This window comes from Colius striatus, chromosome 13, assembly GCF_028858725.1.
Source record: "Colius striatus isolate bColStr4 chromosome 13, bColStr4.1.hap1, whole genome shotgun sequence".
NCBI lineage: Eukaryota > Metazoa > Chordata > Aves > Coliiformes > Coliidae > Colius > Colius striatus.
The window spans coordinates 749,115-767,797 of NC_084771.1; the positions used below are offsets into that span (position 1 = coordinate 749,115).

Consider the following 18,683-nt stretch of genomic DNA (forward strand, 5'->3'; position numbering starts at 1 on the left):
CAGGGCTGCCGCCCCCCGCGGCCGCGGCGCGGGGCTCGGCCCGAGGACGGCCCCGTCCCCGGAGCTCACCCTCACAGTGATACAGACTCGGCAGAAACAAAGGAAACATTACAAATTAAATACTAATTAAATAAATACTATGGAAGACGTTGGGAGGGGGAGGGCAAAGAGGGGGGCGCAGCTGTGTGGGGGGCGGGCAGGGGCTGCAGCACCCGCGACCCAGCTGCACCCACAGCCCCGGCTGCAGCACCCGCGGCCCCGGCTGCACCCACAGCTCTGGCTGCAGCACGCACGGGTCTGGCTGCAGCTCTGGCTGCAACACCTGCAGCTCTGGCTGCAGCACGCACGGCCCCGGCCGCCCCCAAGCCCACCTCGGGGCCCCAGCGCCTGCCGCCGCCGCTCCTCGCCCAGGGACCCCGCGGGGGGCGCAGAGGCACAGACCCTCCCTCCCCCGCCGAAGAAGGCCCCGAGGGGAGGGGGCCGGGCCGGCCGAAGGCTGGGTCCCTGCTGCCGGCGCCGAGAGGGGCCGCCGCCCGTTGGTCCTTATTATTGCCTCGTGATGCAGGGAGCGACCTGGCCCCCGTCAGCTGCTCCAGGCCTCGTACTCCACGGCCGAGCCCAGGAGCCGCAGCAGCTCGGGCTCGTAGTGCACCAGCTCCACTGTCTGTGCGGGGCCGTGCTCGGGGCTGTCGGGCAGCTCCTCCTGCGCCAGCACCTGGCTGAGGGCGAGCTGCCGCCGGAACTCCGCCGCGGGCAGCGCCGCCACCTCCAGCTGCGGGAAGCGCGCCTGGAAGATGCGGGACGACAGCTTCAGCCGCTTCAGCACGTCCGAGAACAGGAACCAGTTGCAGGGCCTGCGGGGAGAGCGAGAGGAGGGTGGGGCAGGGGCAGGGGGGACGCTGGGGGCCCCCCCCCAGCCCTCCTCTGCCCAGGCTACGGCGCTGCTGGCCCCACGGCCCTTCTGGGTGTGGGTGATGTGCCTGGGGCGGGATGGCAGAGTTCAGGTGACATTTCAAAGCAAGACAGCAACACGGGTGGGAAGGTGGCACCTTCAGAGGTGTCCCTGCAGCATCCCACCAGCAATGAGCTCCCCAGGGCACCAGCTCCCCCCGGGCACTGTGCAGCCCCCTGGATGGGCAGAAATGGGCAGCCCCATACACTGGCTGAGCACAACAGCAGCATTGCTACTCCTGTCTCTTCCAAGTCACCTTTCTGCCCCTGCAGTCCAAAAGAGAGAGGGAGAGAGGGTGGGAGAAAGAAGGGAGAGAGGAAAGAAGGGAGGGAGGGAGGGAGGAAGGAAGGAAGGAGCCACCTTGGAGGTGGATGTCTGAGAATCAGCCAAACCAATTCCATCTTATCCTGCATCTTCCATTTGCTTCTCTAACTCAGGGCTTACAAAGTACGGTTTTTGCCTTCACAGATGGCCCATGACAGGAAGCATTTACTGCCTCAGTAGCAGCAGTTTGCTCCTCCTGAAGAAGCTGCAGTAGCTCCATTCCTCCATGTCTTTACCTGTGGAACAGGCATAAAAGGCATCTCCTCCTTTGGAAAGGTGCTTTGAGATCTCCAGGACACAGCTGCAGCTCCACAGACCTGTCTCCCTAGCACATAGCCAGCTTGGGCCTCAAAGCTTCTCAGGCAGGCAGGAATGTTCCATACAGGAACAGCTCATGTTATCCCTCACCTGGAGGGCAGCCCAAGGTTCTGCTGAGCTGCTGCTGCTGCCCTCACGAGCTCACTCTGTTCTGTGAGCTCCCCTCCACCCCAGCACGTGTGTCCCCCAGCCACTCTCTGCCCCAGGAGCAGACACTCACCCCCGAGAGACGGACACCTGGAGGTTATAGCTGGGGAGCAGGGGCTTGTCTGAGAACTCAAACATGAAGTTGTCTGCCTCTTGCTCCTCTTCCTCCTGGTCTGAACTTCCTGGGGGGTTGAGCAGAAGATCACATCCAATGCTGTCTTTCCCCTCTGCAAAAAGCAAAATGGAGGTTGGCATTGCTGACAGCATCAGCCCAGACAGTGCTCAGCCCTCCCTGGGCAACTGCTCTGCCCACCCAGACCAACCAGCACACCTGGACCAGCAACAGGTCTGCCCACTCAGACCAACCAGCACACCTGGACCAGGAGCAGCTCTGCCCACCCAGACCAACCAACACACCTGGACCAGCAACAGGTCTGCCCACCCAGACCAACCAACACACCTGGAACAGGAGCAGCTCTGCTCACCCAGACCAACCAACACAACTGGACCAGCAACAGGTCTGCCCACTCAGACCAACCAACACACCTGGACCAGCAGCAGCTCTGCCCACTCAGACCTGCAACCTCCTGCCCACCTTCTCACAATGCCAGTGCAGCTGTGGGAGCTGTGAGAACTGTGTCCTGAGGGCTCCTTCCGCTCTCCTCCCACCCCCTCAGAGCAAGCTGCTCTGCACAGAGACTCCACTCAGTGACTGGTAGAAAGAACATCTGTCAGAGCACCAACGTTAGGAAAGGCAGCAGGACCTGGGGCTGTTCAGTCTGGAGAAGGCTGAGGGAGGATCTCAGCAATGCTGTTCAGTCCCTAAAGGGTGGGTGGTGAGAGGATGAGGCCAATCTTTGTTCTGTGGTAGCCAGTGGCAGGACAAGGGGTAATGGGCACAAGCTGGGACACAAAAAGTGCCGCTTAAGCACAAGCAGAAAGTCCCTTGGTGCTGAGGTGAGGGAGCCCTGGCCCAGGCTGCCCAGGGAGGCTGTGGAGGCTCCTACTCGGGAGATTTCCAAACCTGCCTGGACATGTTCCTGGGCCCCTTGATCAAGAGGAACCTGCTTTAGCAGGGAGTTGGGCTGGAGCAGCTTTGCAGGGCCCTTCCAACCCCATCATCCTGGGATCCTGAGACTGAGCTTTACCCTGACTCTCCTGCCTGCTCACAGGGGGAGCCGCTTCAACTGGCAGCCTTTGCTTGGCTCAACCACACACTGACCCCTAGACGGCCTCAGCCCCCTCCTTTTCCAGCACAGCTTGGAAGAACCTGCAGCAGGGAGGAAGGAGAGGGATGCAAGAGGTGCTGTATCCACACAGAGCCCATGAGGAAGGTGCTGAGCACCCTGCAGGCACGGGCGGGTGACAGCGGGACATGACAGGGATTGTGGCTAAAGAAGGACCTGGAGGTTGTGCCCACAAACTGCACAGAGGCTCTGCAGGCTACACAGCTGAGTATCAGGGAGCATGGCTTCAGAGAATCAGCCTCACAGCTTAAAGCTGGCTGTTCCCGGAGGTGCCTGAGCTCCAGCAGGATTTGCTTCCACAGGAGATGGAGAAGAGCACACTTGATAAACCATTTAAAGACAGTTACATTTGCTGTTCCCCAGCCTGAAAAAGCATCTGTTGAAAAATAGCTTGCTGCCTGGATGTTATTATTAAGAGGTATGAATAGCCTTGGGCTTGTGGAGTGTTTTTGTCCTGCTGAGATAATATAGGATATAACTCCAAAAACTTCCAGAGAATGGAGTTTAGATTCTATAGAGAGGAGTCAGACCAAATGTGCTGGTGAGCAAATAAACCAATCATGCAGAGGTTCAACACTACACACAGAATGACAGAGTCTCAAGGGCTGGAAGGGACCTGCAGAGCTCACCCAGTGCAACCCCCCTGCCAGAGCAGCACCTCCTAGAGCAGGGCACACAGGAACCAGCTGGGTTGGAATGTCTCCAGAGAAGGAGACTCAATAGCCCATCTGGGCAGCCCCTGCCAGTGCTCCCTCATCTCAACAGGGAACAACTTTGTCCTTGTGTCTCTTTGGAAGCTCTTCAGTTCCAGCTTGTTGCCCCTTGTCCTGTCACCGGCCATCCCTGAGCACAGCCTGGCTCCAGCCTCCTCACACCCACCCTTGATGCATCTGTAACCATTCCTGAGCTCACCCCTCAGGCTCCTCCAAGCTGCAGAGCCCCAGCTCCCTCAGCCTTTCATCACAAGGCAGATGGTCCACTCCATCACCTCTGTGGCCCTGTGCTGAACTCTCTCCAGCAGCTCCCTGTCCTTCTGCAACTGAGGAGCTCAGAACTGGGCACACTCTTCCAGATGTGGTCTCACCAGGGCAGAGCCGAGGGAGAGCAGAACCTCTTGACCTCCTGCCCACAGCCCTGCTAACTCACCCCAGGATGCCATTGGCCTTCTTTGCCACACAGACCTTTAAACCAGCAATTTTTAAAGCATTTTGTCTACCTATTTATAAAACCTGGGACATGAGAGAAAAGGCTGCAAAACACCCCAGTGTTGTGCTGCAGGAGAGCTGCTCACACCACACTGCTCTGGAAACCAAGGCAGCACCCAGGCTGATGCTCCCAGAGAAACCACAGCAGATGATGGGAGACACAGGCTGAGACAGACTCTCAGGAAAAGAAATGAAATCATTTCTTAGTTCTGCCAAGGGAAAAACAATTCCCTAAGCACAGAGAAACAGGGTGTCCAAAAGGTTGTAGCACAGGACAAAAGGGACCGAGCGTTGGTGTGATGCTGCTGCGAGACAAAGCTCAGGTGCCACCACCAAACAACCTCCCATTTCTTAAGCAACTCAGGAAAAAAGAATGAAATGCTTTTGATGTGGCAGCACTATGGTCCTGAAAGCTCTTCCCACTCAGCCCTGTCCCTCAGCCCGTGCTGAGGCCGCAGGGGATCAGGAACATCCCGCACGGGAACCCTGGGCAGCCCCATCCCCAGACACCCCACGCCACAGCTGCCCCCAGAGCCTTGCAGACATAAGGGAGAACGTGGACAACATTCCTGCCTCAAAAGATAGAAATATATGATGCAGGGGTTGGGAGCTCTCCTCCATCCCCTGTGAGGGACAGGCAATGCTTTGTGCTTTGGCTGGTGGTGCTGGTGGAAAGGGAAAGTCCTTTGCAGGACTGAAGCACCGAGGAAGCAGAATGGTTTCTGCTGAGCAGGTTTGCTGTTTGACAGCTGGGAGCTGCCCCGTCATGCCAGGGCAGAACCTGGCACTTCCCTGCCCTGGGGAGTGTCTGCTCTGGTGCCACGGGGTGACTGCTGAAGGTCACTGAGCCAAAAGGGCCCGTTTCAGAACACTCAGTGAACGCTACTGCAGAGGAACCAGCCCCACCTCAGGCTGAGACAACTGCATCTCCCTGCCGACTGCTGGAGGTCACTGAGCCAAAAGGGCCGGTTTCAGGACACTCAGTGAACACCACTGCAGAGGAACCAGCCCCATGTCACTGACCTACGCTGTGCCCTGCAGCAGCGCCTGCCAGAGCTCCCATGGCAGTGGTCTGACCTGCCCTCTCCAATGCTGGCAGCTCACCTAGCTGAGGATAGAAAGGACACTCCCCTTCCTGAGCCCATTGGAAACAAACCTGGCAGGACAAGGGCCCACTTCCCAGCTGGGTCAGCTCCCTGCAGAGTCAGGGTACTTCAGCCTGGGATCCCCACCAGGATCCTCATCTCCCTGAGCTAGAGGGAAATATCCCCCCTGCAACACCACAGGGTTTCAGGATATTTCTCCAGGGATCACCACTTTCGTGTCTGGGGGGAACTCTACGTCCTCCCAGTGCAGGACAGAGGTACCTGTTAAAGCCTGAAAGCCTGAGATTCAAACATCAGCCCAGCCAACACTGCAGCAAGGATGAAATGATGTCTCTAGGGGAGGGTACAGGCAGATCCCAGGGGTTTGCCTGGCTGGTTAGCCAGCTTCAGGTAGCACAGGAGAGAAGGAAGACAAAACCTGACAGATGGCACCATGTGAGAGACAGAGACCCAGCAGAAACATCCACAGCAGCCAGGACTCTGTGAAGTCCTGCTGGAAGAGGCTGGCCATGTTTAACAGGGAAGGTAGGCTTTTCCCACCCTCAGATGAAGAAATACTCTGCAAAGTTTGACCGAGGCCCTGGCGAAGGGGAAGAAGTACAGCTTCCAGCAGTCCCTGGGGAGATTTTCCATCTATTAGCTGCATGTCTAAGCAAGGCCCTTGTGAAGGTGAACTGCTGTCACTGACAGCACTCCAGCACCCCTGCACCCCCCAGGAGACACCAAACGAGGTGTAATGGTTTGCTTACTGAAAAAAGTCACCTCTTTCCTTTTGCCTACAGGAGACAGAAATGTGGGAAGACAGGATGCAAGACAAGATTTTTCAAGACAAACTGAGAGATATAGAAATGCAGAACTGGACCAAGTAGCTACTTTGCACAAGACACCATCAGTGTGCTTTTCCAAGACCAACCCCTTTCCTTTCAGGCATTGGAGGACATCAGGAACAAGATGGCACCTTCCACAGAATGAGAGAGTCTCAAGGGCTGGAAGGGACCTCAAAAGCTCACCCAGTGCAAGCCCCCTGCCAGAGCAGCACCACCTAGAGTAAGGCACACAGAGGAGACTCCACAACCCATCTGGGCAGCCCTTCTAAACATCTTGTGTGTGGCAGCGGGTCTCCAAGAGTGTATGAGAGCTGATGGGGTACAGTCCATGACAGGAGCCTCAAGAAGGAAGGACACTGCTGGATGGGACAGAAGCAGACACTCAAGCCTGTGAGCTCTCTGGGTAACTGGGAACTCAGTGTGCTGCAGCAACCAAAGAGAGACAAACTCTCCTGCCCACAAAACCACACACCATTTCCCTGCCTTCTCTGTCAGAGAAATCCGAGTGGGAATATCAGGGATAAATCAAAAGGGGTAATATTCCAGTGTCAAAGAATAGCTGCTTTTCCCTGTGGTAAAGAGGAGGCTTCTCAAAAGGATAGTGACAGCTTCAGGAGTGAGACATTCAGAGGAAGGAGGCTGTGGTTTGAACAGCTTCCTTGGCATGCCTGAGGTGCAAAAGCCTACGAACAAAGTGTTCTTAGGAGTGCAGAACTCCTTCTGTTCTGGAGCCAAGAGACACCAGGGTCCTCCAAGGCCAAGGCCCCCAGCCAGAGCATCCTGCCATGTGTGTCTCATGTTTTGCATTTCTAGAGGATGATGGAAAGGTCAGAGTTGAGCAATGATAACCAACAGCTTGCCCGAGTCAATAACCTTGATGAAAGGCTTGAGAGTGCTGCTCTCCTGGCTCAGCAGCGCTCAGGAGGGACTCTGCAGGCTGCCACAGGCTCCTGGCCAGCTGCAGAACACCTTCCTGCACGGACACTGGCTATTGGAAGAGAGGACAAACAGCTCCCTCCAGAGCAGAGGGGAGGGATGGGCAGCTCTGGGAACCTAGAAGTTCGAGACTTCTAGACCTCGAGGAATCAGTACATATGATCAGTAGTGCCTCCCTCGCTGACTGGTGAGCAGGGGAATAACAGCAACTGCTCCAAGGATAACATGCTCCAGGGTGGATACCCAAAGACCCTCAGCAGTCACCCAGCAGCACTTGGTAGTCCAATGCTCAGCCTGCTTGGAGGCATCCCCACAAACAGTTTTCCTACAACAAGGTCCTTGTCAGGAGCCAGTCCCAGCAGGGAACACTACAGCAAGGTGTCTGTCACAGGGGTGAGATGGGCGGGCTGGGGACAGAGTGGGTGCTGCCTCTGAAGGTGCTGCACTCACCCAGGACAGAGCTGCTGTAGAAGTCCCAGGCCGTCCGTGGGTCTCCGTCTGTGCGCCCCTGCAGATCCGAAAGGTAATCTGGAGGGAAAAAATGGAGAGGGTCAGGGCTTATCTCCTGGTCACAGCATGATCCTGGCTTGCATATCCATCCCTCCTGGGTGAGCCATTCCCTCTGCTGCTCCTCCCCACCCTGCGGTCAGGCACTGTGGCAAAACCTGAAGCATCCCTTGCAGGGGTATCCTCACTCAGGAGAGGACAGCGTGGGCCTGACGACAGGAAAGATAAGCTGAGAAGGGAAAACAACTGACAACACTGAGAAATCTGGAAGAAGAAAGGCTCTCAGGGCTGTCTTTGAGTTCCAAATGCCATCTCCCAGCCCTGCACGTGCGGTTCAGCCTGGGCGAGCTCAGACAGACAGCTGGCCAATAAGATGTGTTAACACTGGAGATTTCTCTGCCTCACATCCATCTGGGAAGCACTGCCACTGCCCTAGCTGTGCCTCCCTCGCTGGAGCCACAGCACTCCTCCTGCTTCTACATAAAGCAACAGCAATCCAAACTGGTCCTTTCCAACAGCAACATTTGGGCAGCGTTTGGGCAGAGCTGGTGGAAGGCGCCATGAAACAGCCAAAGCCGTTTGCTTCGGTTATGCAGGGGAGCAGGAGCTGTGGGACAGTGCCTCCCAGCCCCATGCCCAGCCCTATGCTTCACTGTGTGACCACAGCAGTGCCAGCTCCTGGCACACTACAGACTGAGAAGTGAATCTGGAAATCAACACACGACTCTGAAGTTAAAGTTTGGGTGGGAAAAACACACACACGTGACAGGGCAGAGCGACATCTGCTCGGTCACCTGCTGCTCAAGCACCTCTACAAACCCCTCTGACACCCAGCTTTGGTTCTGTGTGCTGCCAGAGGAGAAGGACGGGGGCACTGGCAGCCCCAGGCACCTACCGCAGAGGAAGTGCTTCATCACGTCGCTGGTGGCAAGCTTCACGGCTGTCTGCCCGGAGTATGTGGCCAGAGTGGGGTCAGCACCATAGGAGAGTAGAAGCCACATGGTTTCCAGGTTGTCGTTTGCTACTGCATCGTGGACAGGTCTGCAAGGACAGAAAGAGTCTGGAAGAGCTGGCTGAGCAAAGTGGAACACCTCTCCTATGAGAAAAGGCTGCAGGAGCTGGAGCTGTTCAGCCTGGAGGAGAGAAGCCTGAGGGGGCATGTCATTAACATTTACTGGTATTTAAAAGGTATTTGTCAAGAGGATGGGTGACAGCTTTTCCTGTAGTGTCCAGTGGCAAGACAAGGGGTAATGGACAAAAGATGAAATACAAAAAGTGCCACTGAAACATCAGGAGCAAGTACTTTGGTGCTGAGGGGAGGGAGCCCTGGCCCAGGCTGCCCAGGGAGGGTGTGGAGGCTCCTTCTCAGGAGGTTCCCAACCCCACCTGGACACGTTCCTGTGCCCCCTGAGCCAGGGGAACCTGCTGTAGCAGGGGCTGGGGCTGGAGCAGCTCTGCAGGGCCCTTCCCACCCCACCATGCTGGGGTTCTATGAAACACTCAGATTGAAGACAAATCTGGTGATGACCAAGAGCTGTCCTGAGAAGCACAGCCGCTGCCTGCCCCGCTGCCCCCTGCCCTGCAGCCTTGCCTGGTGCCATCCTGCGCGCTGCAGTTGACGTTGGCCCCGTGCTGCAGCAGGATGTGCAGGATGTCGATCCAGCCCCGCGCACAGGCCTCGTGTAGAGCCGTGTAGCCGGCGTTGTCACGGTGGTTAACGTCGCTGCTCTTCTTCTGCAGGCAGTACAGCACCACATCCTGCAGGAGGGAGAGTCATAGGCCCCATTACACACCAGCACAGCACAGGAGGCACACAAGGGCTGCCCAGATGGGCTGTGGAGGCTCCTTCTCTGGAGACGTTCCAGCCCACCTGAATGAGTTCCTATGTGCCCTGCTCTAGGTGGTGCTGCTCTGGCAGGGAGGTTGCACTGGTCCCTTCCAACCCTGTGATTCTCTGAGGGCACCAACACTCACCTTGTAGCCCAGGCGAGCTGCCCGCTGCAGAAGGGTCTCCCCAGCGTTTTTGTTCACAATCAGCCTTCGAGCTCCAGGGGGAACGTTCTGGGCTGTGGGTGGTTCAGGGGAACTTCCTGGGCTGACCCGACGGGACTTACAAAGTGTCCACAAGTCCTGGGGCTTCTTCAGGGAGCGCATGGTGGGCTGGTTCCAGCAGCCTTTCCCCTGGGGAAAAAAAAAAGGAACACAACTCCTGGGCACATGTGGCCAGGGCTCACGAACAGGAGCCTCCTCCTCTCCCCACGTGGGTGCCCCCGGCAGCCCAAGCCGTACCTTCCCCTCCTCACAGATCCCTGCCAGGTGCTTGGTTTTACACTTGCGCTTTCCTGATGGTTTCTCCAGCTCTTCTTGGACAGGAGAGCTGTCAGAGTGCTCCAGGAAGAAGCCATTCCTAAAGTCAGGACGTCCTTGGGACTTTCTAGGGGACGGGGAAAGCCTGCTCCTCAGCCTCAGCTCTGGGCCTTTGCCCTTCGCAGCCTCCTTCTGCTTCCGGTACCTAAAATCTAAAGGAGAAAGAGGAATGAGGCACAGGAGGCACAGCACCGAGGGCCAGCAACCCAGACCTCTGCCACCAGGCAAGCCAAACTGCTGATCTCTGATGGCTGCACTTGCAGAAAGGCAGGCCCCAGGCAGAGGGGCTGCAGGGAGCACAAGCAGAGCGAAGACAGAGATTCTCTCCATCAGAGACAGACTCAGCAGCCACACAGCAACAGGCTGCAGCCCTGGTCTGAAAAGGTCAAGCCCACTGAGAGCTGGGGCTTGCACACACCTGAGAAAGGCTCCTCCTTAGGTCTGTCAGGGAAAGCCAGTGGGAAACACTCAAGCTTATCAGCATCCTTCCCATGAGGCTGGTAGCAGCCTGCTGCCGTGCCTCCAAGGCTGAGCAGGACTCACAAGGGACAGCCCTCAGCAGCGCAGGAGGCAGCTCCTCTGACCCATCTGAGAACAACTATCCTTTTGCTGCCTACAGAACTAGACCCTGCCTCAGCCTCTGCATCTGTATCTGCCTCTTAAAGGAAGTAGCACACTAGAGTTCCAATTAATTTGTGTGCAGGTAGGAAGCAGCAGGATGCCTCGTGGGAAATCCAATCTCTTCCTCCTCACATTGTAGAGGGCTGCAGGGCTGCTCCTGGCAGAGCCCTGACAGGGACACTGCTTCCCCGAACCAGCAGCAGCCCCTTGCAAGGGCACAACAGTAGCAGCACAACATGGAAGGAAATGAAGGGAGTGGAGCCTCTGCCTTGTGATGAAAGGCTGAGGGAGCTGGGGCTCTGCAGCTTGGAGAAGAGGAGCCTGAGGGGTGAGCTCAGGAATGGTTACAGATGCATCAAGGGTGGGTGTGAGGAGGCTGGAGCCAGGCTGTGCTCAGGGATGGCCAGTGACAGGACAAGGGGCTAACGGGCACAAGCTGGAACTGAACAGGTTGCAAAGAGACACAAGGACAAAGTTGTTCCCTGTTGAGGTGAGGGAGCACTGGCAGGGGCTGCCCAGATGGGCTGTGGAGGCTCCTTCTCTGGAGACATTCCAACTCAGCTGGATGAGTTCCTGTGTGCCCTGCTCTAGGTGGTGCTGCCCTGGCAGGGGGGTTGCACTGGGTGAGCTCTGCAGGTCCCTTCTAGCCCTTGAGACTCTGTGAAAGTAAAGCTCTGTGAGCAGAGAAGCCCCTGGCCCTGTACACTGCCACACACCTTTCTCTGTGCAGACACAATGGGTTGCAAAGGGAGAGCCCTGTGAAGACCAGGACACAGAGAGGGCATCCGTGCCTCACTCTGCAGAGTCCCAGTGCCCCAGGCCCAGCTCTCTTCACAGCTCTGGGCCCTTTCTTTGGGAGCAAACGCTTCTTTTCTAGGTCAGAGCCTGGAGATGTGGCAGTGGGTTAGTCCAAGAGACCAAGAGGATAAACTCCAGGAACAAAACTTTACATCTGTTCACTCCAAGGCATCCAGTGTGGATCTCCAAGAGCAGCATCTTCAGCTCCCACATTCTGCCAGGACTCTGGATTCTTCTCATCAAGCACTGCACACAACTTCCACTTGTGTCTTGCTATTGCTAGGAAGCAGGGGCAACGGATCTTGCACAGGAAAATGTGTTTGGCCAAGATACCAAGGCAGAAGCACAAGTACCACCTCAAAGCAGGTGTGTCTCAGGTACTGTTGTGCTGTTCTGCCCTCCACACCTCAGGAAGAACAGAATGGAAGTGGAGAAAGGCAATCAAGACAACTGGAGGTGGAGAAGCAACCCTACAAGAGAGGCCACAACTTCTCAGTCAGAGAGGAGAAGGTGGAAATGGATGTGACCAAAACTTGCAAAACCCATGGAAAGGCAGAGCAGCCAAGTAGAGGAATATTGCTGCTGTAACCCTGCAACATGAGACTGAGGGGCACTAGCTGAAGTGAAGAGGAGACAGGATGGGAGAAAGGACTCTGTGCAGCACAGAGGGAGCGTCAGGGCTTCGCTGCCCCTGGAGGAGCTGGAGGCAGGTGCTGTCAGCAGGACCAGAGAGGGTTTGGGCAAAAAGGGTGCATAGGTGACCCACAGAAGGCCTGGCCAGGGACAGCCCTAGCTCAGCTGCTCTGGGTGCTGGGGAAGCCTGGAAGTGGCTGTGCTGAGTGCTGGCCCCACAGAGCCTCTGCGCTTGCCATGGGCAGGAGAAACAGGGCCGAGCAGCGAGTGGGACACGGGCAGGTGGCACAAGGCTCTCCTCCTCCAGAGCTGCACCTCCCCACCAGCCAGGGCATGGCCCCGTGGCCTGCAAACCCCGTGGCTCTTTGTTCATCCTCTCGCCCTTGTGAAAGCTTGTAAGTTGCCTCGATAAACACACACAACGAGCATAAAGGAGCCCAGCTGCACTGTGATGGCTCCACATCCCTCTGCTTCAGCCGGGAATGCTGAATACTGCCCCCAGGGGCCCAGGCTCGGCCACAGGCATTTCACTGTGCTACCTCGTCCCATCCGCATTTTCCCACGCCCTCTGCCTCCGTCTGAGGGAAAGAGCAGTATCTGATCAGCCACAGAAGCTGCTGCTTCCTACTCTGAAAACTACTGTAAAGGCTTTGGGAGGAGGAGCCTTGATGTCATGCTGTGGACAGCCATGTCACAGCCATGATGTCATGCTGTGGACATCACCCCACTGAACAACAGTGGAGCTGCACCGTTACAGAACACCCCAACAAGCAGCAGCTCCTCATCCCACCCCACAGCTCCCCACACAACAGAAGAAAAGCACAAACAGCCCACGCTGATGCCCAGTCTGGCACCCAGACAGCACCTGCTTTGGATTTCCTCCTCCTGTGGGGGTACCCCACTTGCTCCTCCTCTCGCTCAGTCAAATACTCCCCTGTCTGGTATTTCCGACTCTTCTGCCGTCTCCTTTTCTTCCTCTTGACGTGGCTGTCTTCCTCCTCTTCCTCGGTGGGCTCCCACAGCTGCCTGGGTGATTCCACTCTCCAGGGCAGTTCCCGGGTCCTCCTCGTGTAACAGCTGCTCCTCTCGGACAGAGACCTGTCCCTGGCCCTGCGGCTGTGGTAGCGTGAGGTCCTGTGGGACTTCCGCAGCTTGCAGCGTTTCAAGGATGTCTCTTCCTCCTCTTCCTCCTCTTCCTCTTCTTCCTGATCTTCCTCCAGCAACGGCAAAATCTCCTGACCACTCACATCGCACTCTCCTGTCACACCAGCAGAAGAACCGGCGACGCTCCCTGCAAGGAAGCAAAGTTTGCAGCTGACGCCCAGAGCACGCACAAGGAAATCCCTGCGAGGCAGCGCGGAGACACGGCCACGTGAGCAGGGAAAGGCTCGGGGTGCGCCCATGGGGTCCCCTGGCACCCACTCACCCGACTGACTGCGCGTGCGGCTGCTCAGCACCACCGGAATGAAATCCCGGAAGTTGTTCTTGGGCTTCTTCTCCAGGTACCCTGGGGGGAAGCACAGCGGGGCTGGGCACGGGGCTGCCGGCCTGGGAAGGGCAGCCCAGCACTGCTGCAGCTCTGCTCGGGATGGCAGCCCGCCCCAGGAAGCCACCAGCCCCAGTGGCCACTTGGCTTTGGGGAGCAGTGGCTTGGCCCCAGGGGTTGACCAGGGCGACAGGAGCTGCCACAGCCTGGTCACACAGTCACCCACAGCCACTCACACCTGTACCTTTCCCCCCACTCACACCCCAACTCCCCCCACTCACATCCCTACTCCCCCCACTCACACCTCTATTCCCCCAACTCACAACCCAGGTCCCCCCACTCACACCCCTCCTCCTCCCCACTCACATCTGTACCTTTCCCCCCACTCACACACCAACTCCTCTCACTCACATCCCTACTTTTCCCCCACTCACACCCCTACCTTCCCACAACTCACATCCCTACCTTTCCCCCCACTCACATCCCAACTCCCCCCACTCACATCCCTACTCCCCTCACTCACACCTCTATTCCCCCAACTCACACCCCTACTCCTCCCCACTCACACCCCTACTCCCCCCACTCACAACCCAACTCCCCCCACTCACACCCCTACTCCCCCCCACTGCTGCCTGTACCTTCCCCGTGGCCGTCCCCACGGCGTGCCAGGGATGAGAACTCCGTCTTGGACGGCCTCCTGCGCTTCCGCTTCACCCTGAGGCTGTTGTGCTCCTTGGCTGAGCCCAGGCCCGCTCTGCCTTCTCTCTTGCCCAGCTCGTGTGGATTGTCGTGGTGTTTCCGCCACTGTGAACAGAGGGGACAGACTGAAGCCCGAGCTGCCGACTGACTGGGCTGCAGAAGCAAAGGAGAAGGAACAAGGCGCTGTCCTCCACTCACCACGCCGCTGTCCTCCCGCGTTTCTCACACCCCAGCCCCATGTTGGCTCTAGATAACTTGCAGACACGGGTCATCCCTCGCCAAGGACATGGGTGGAAAGCTCCGTGTCCTCAAGCCGCCCTCCCCCGCAGGAGCTCCCTCCTCAGCCCCATGAGCCCCCGCCAGGACCCCGCAGCCCTGGCCCGTCCCACCCACCTTCCGGCCGTGCACGCTCCGGCTCCCCGCTTTGCCCGGGGCCTCCTCGCCCTCCTGGGCCTGGCACTTGAGTCTCTTGTGGGGCTGCCCGCTGTCCCCATCGTGCTGCCGCTTGGCCTTGCAGCGCACGCCGCCCTCTTGCTTGATCTGTCCCGCTCCTTTGAGCTTGACCTCAAAGGCCTGGGGAGCGGCCCCAGCTCGCAGGCAGGTCGCCGAAGGGAAGGACACGTCGCACTCCACTCGCTCCTTCTTGACCCTGCAGAGATCCGGCTGCCGCGAGCAGGGCAGCGGCTGCGCAGCCGGCGGCTCCGGGGAGGCGTCGCGGCCCGGCTCCTTGCGCTGGCTGTCGGCGGGCGCCTCGGCCACGGCCCGCAGGCTCTGCTGCCCCGCCGCAGGCAGCTCATGCGCCAGGTACGCCGCCAACACTTGGCTTTTAGGCTTTGCATCCAACTGTTTGAGGGCACAGCTCCCCTGGGGAGCCTCAGTCTGCGCGCTGCCCTCCTTGCTGGAGTCAGCCTCGGGCTGGTCACGCTCCCGACTCTGCTGAGCCTTGTCCGGCTGCCCCTTCCCCCCTTTCGCATCCAAAGCGCTGGTCTGAAGAGCCGGGCCCGCGTCTGGCGGGGCTGGGTCGTCCGGCTCCTCACAGAGCTTGGGCAAGGCCCGGCAGCCCTTGGCTTTGGCTGTGGCTTCCCGTTCCTGGGCGGGGGGCCGGGGCAGCCCCTCAGGCAGGCTCGGGGCAGCTGCACCAGGCTCTGTGGGCGGCACGCTGGGGAACGTCGGGAGCTCACCCGTGACAGCTGGCTTGCAGGAGCTGTTCTGGTTTGGGGGCAGCTGCCCCGCTGTGGAGATGCCGATTGAAAGCAGAGGGGTTTGGTGATAAGGAGACCAGCCGAGAGGCAGAAGCTGAGGATTGGAAGGTTTTCCATTCACAGAGCATCGCGGGTACACGCTTCCCTGGCCGGGGTTCCAGGTGGAGATCTCCTTGGACTGACACAAAGGAGCTCCTGAAGCAACTCTGCCACGCAGGAGTCTCCTGGCAGGATCCTGCTGTCCTTCTGCGCTGCCCTGGTTGGCTTTCTTCCCGCAGGACGGGAGCCCGGCGCCACGAGGCTCTCCCTGGTCGACGATGGAAATGGGCTCCTGCTTGGGGAGGTGACGCGGGTCCCTGCTGAAGCTCACGGCCGGGTCCTTGCTGAGGAGCAGCGAGGCGGGCACTGGGTTGGCGACGCCGACGTAGGTGCCCGGGATGGTGCTGATGAGCGTGGTGTTCTTCACCCACGAGCCCTGCTCACCGTTGCGCAGGAACTCGGGGAAGATGACTAAGGGAGGGGTGGTGCCGAGGCAGGAGGTGACGCTGCTGCCCGCGGCCTGGGCTGTGCGCTGGGACTTGGACAGGACGGTGGTGAGGAGCGCTTTGCCGCTGGTGTGCACCGGCGTCAGGATGGGCATGGGAGGGGTTTTGCGCTGGCTGGGCGGAGGCAGCTTCTGACGGTTGGACTTGGAGGACAGATCGAGAGGCATCTCGCTGCACTCCGGAGAGCAGACCGTCTCACGCTCCAGCTGCGGCGGCGACTTCAGAGGGGAGAGCGAAGTGGCGGCTCCCGGTGCGTGCGGCTCGGGAGCTGCCGGGGCTCTGGTATGCGCGCCGGTGCCAGAAGAGGGAGCAGCAGTCCCGCAGGACGCTGCCAGCGAGGGCTGGCTGGAAGAGAGCAAAGGGCCGGTGGTGCACGGGGCAGCGACCTCGGCGGCAGCCTGGGCACCGCTCCCGCCGGAGGACGAAGGGCAGCTAAGCTGATTCACCTCCACGGACACCACTTTGGCCTCCGAAGCCAAGGGTCTGGTGACAGAGAAGGTGTAGGGGTAGGAGCGCAGCTCTGGGGAAGCGATGATGCCCGGCAGGCAACGCTCGTGCAGGTAGGAAGGCAGGACGGGGAGGGTGAGTGTGGAGGAGACCCCCAAGGCAGCTGGAAGTGTGGCCACGCTGAGCGGCTGCCCACAACTGGGGGGTGGGATGTACACCAGCGACTGGCTCGGGCTCAGGACTGCCCCAGGCTGAAAAGACAGGGGCAGCTTTTGCATAGCAGGGGCCTGAGATGTGGGAAAGCACACTCTGTTCAGAGTGAAAGTAGCAGGAGTGGAGGCAGAGGTGTTGCAGCTGGAGACAACCACAGACAATGTGCCTTCTGCCAGCATGCCTGGCCCTTGTGCTCCAGGGCTCGGGGTGAGTTTCTCCTTCCCAGCAGGCTCGCTCTCTGGAGCCACGGGACAGGCTGGAGGAGCATCAGCCTGCTTGTCACTGGGAGGATCTGCAGGTGTCCAGGCAGCATCAGCGCCACTGCTGTCCTGCTCGGCGGCTCTGGGGGCTGCGGGCTCCTGCCCTCTGCTATTCCCCTGGCTTGCCAGAGGGCCCAGACCATCATCTTTCACAGTCTTTCCTGAACACTCCGGGTTAGGGTTGGGATCGGGTGGCTGCTCTTCCAGTTTGGGTCCAAGTTTTTCCTCCACCTTGCCATCAGCATCCAGCCCCTGGGCGCTGCTGCCACCACCGCTGACTGCTGTGAGCTCCACCTGCAACAAGAAAGGGGAGGGTGCAAGCGGCTCCCAGCGAAGCAGGCAGGATGTTCCCCCCCAGCACACAGAGGCAGAAGTGGCAAAAAGCTCTTGCCAAACTAGAGCACTGCTTTGCCTTGCTGCACCCAGAAGCCCGTGGGACCCATTAGGGTTGATGCTTTTGCTTGGCCTGTTCCATGAGGGAAAGGCCTTCTTGGACCCAGCACACATGCAAGGAGCTCACCTCGGAAAGGCTGCTGCTGACGCAAAACTCTTGAGACCCCAAGTGCTGGGAGCTGCTTGTTTTAGACTCCTCATCAGAAAGGGGGGCTCTCCTAGCCAAGGAACAAGACACAGCATTACACCCCAGGATATCCTCCCAGCACCCAAGCCCTCCCTGTCCCTGTGTGGCACAGCAGGGCAGCTGGCAGCACAAAGATGTGTGTCCCTGCTCCAGGTAGCCAGATGCAGGGAGGGTACTGGCTGCTGCAGACGGAGCGAGCAGTGAGGAGCAGTGCTGTCTGCTGCGGCCCTCCTGAGCTCTGAGCTCTGCCCACCGAGTAGCATCTCTAACACACAGGTGCTCACCCCACAGCTCCTGCGGGCTCAACAAGATTTCCTCCGTGGCCCCGTAGCTCTGTGCACCTACCTCCCCTGCCCATGGCATTTTTTAGCCCCTCCCCAGCCTCAGCACAAGCCAGCCCAGCCCTCCCTGCCTGTGCTGGCCGCACACATACGCTCCTGTCCCCTTTGCTTCCTGCTCTGTCCCACCACACCTTGCCAGTCCCATCTCCTGGGCGAGCGGAGCAGGCTCGGCAGGGCGAGAGGGCCGGTGTGGCGCGGGGAGCGGCGGGGGCTGCCGGCGGTGGCAGCCGGGCCCCGCGGGCCGTGAGGCGGCAGCAGCGGAGCGGAGCGGGGCGCAGCGCGGCGGGGCCGGCGGCACACGGCGGGACGCCAGGGGGCGCCCGAGCGCAGCTGCCGCACGCGGCACCGCCGGCGGCGCCCCGGGGCCGGGCAGCGGGGCCCGGCGCGGCCCCGGCCCCTGCTCCTGCCCCTGCTCCTGCCCCGGCCCCTGCTCCTGCCCCTGCCCCTGCTCCGGCCCCTGCTCCGGCCCCGGCCCCTGCTCCTGCCCCTGCTCCGGTCCCTGCCCCGGCCCCTGCTCCGGCCCCGGCTTCGTCCCCTGTTCCTGGCCCTGTTCCGGCCCCGTCCCCTGCCCCTGCTCCGGCCCCGGCCCCTGCTCCTGCTCCTGCCCCTGCTCCGGCCCCGTCCCCTGCCCCTGCCCCTGCCCCTGTTCCGGCCCCGGCCCCGGCCCCTGCTCCGGCCCCGTCCCCTGTTCCTGCTCCTGTTCTGGCCCCGGCCCCGGCCCCTGCTCTTGTTCCGGCCCCGTCCCCTGCCCCTGCTCCGGCCCCGGCCCCTGCTCCTGCCCCTGTTCCGGCCCCAGCCCCAGCCCGTCCCCTGCCCCTGCTCCTGACCCTGCTCCAGCCCCGTCCCCTGCCCCTGCTCCTGACCCTGCTCCAGCCCCGGCCTTGTCCCCTGCTCCTGCCCCTGTTCCGGCCTTGTCCCCTGC

At 59.8% G+C, this 18,683-nt stretch overlaps 1 protein-coding gene across 2 annotated transcripts in view; it reads right to left on the reverse strand.

The window, feature by feature from the left end:
- The window catches only part of BCORL1 (BCL6 corepressor like 1), a 27,842-nt gene continuing 9,159 nt past the window's right edge, over window positions 1-18,683 (reverse strand). The window contains exons 3-14 of one of the 2 annotated variants that reach the window (XM_062006310.1): window positions 17,361-17,451; window positions 14,567-17,134; window positions 14,113-14,278; window positions 13,415-13,495; window positions 12,854-13,279; window positions 9,859-10,088; window positions 9,544-9,750; window positions 9,161-9,327; window positions 8,465-8,610; window positions 7,513-7,590; window positions 1,815-1,968; window positions 1-854 (exon numbers count right to left, since the gene is read on the reverse strand). In XM_062006310.1, coding sequence (XP_061862294.1) covers window positions 584-854; window positions 1,815-1,968; window positions 7,513-7,590; window positions 8,465-8,610; window positions 9,161-9,327; window positions 9,544-9,750; window positions 9,859-10,088; window positions 12,854-13,279; window positions 13,415-13,495; window positions 14,113-14,278; window positions 14,567-17,134; window positions 17,361-17,451 — 4,585 coding nt within the window. In that variant the 3' untranslated portion in view covers window positions 1-583. Of the gene's footprint in view, window positions 1,513-1,814; window positions 1,969-7,512; window positions 7,591-8,464; window positions 8,611-9,160; window positions 9,328-9,543; window positions 9,751-9,858; window positions 10,089-12,853; window positions 13,280-13,414; window positions 13,496-14,112; window positions 14,279-14,566; window positions 17,135-17,360; window positions 17,452-18,683 lie in introns of both variants that reach the window. The other variant, XM_062006311.1, reaches the window with a different exon arrangement.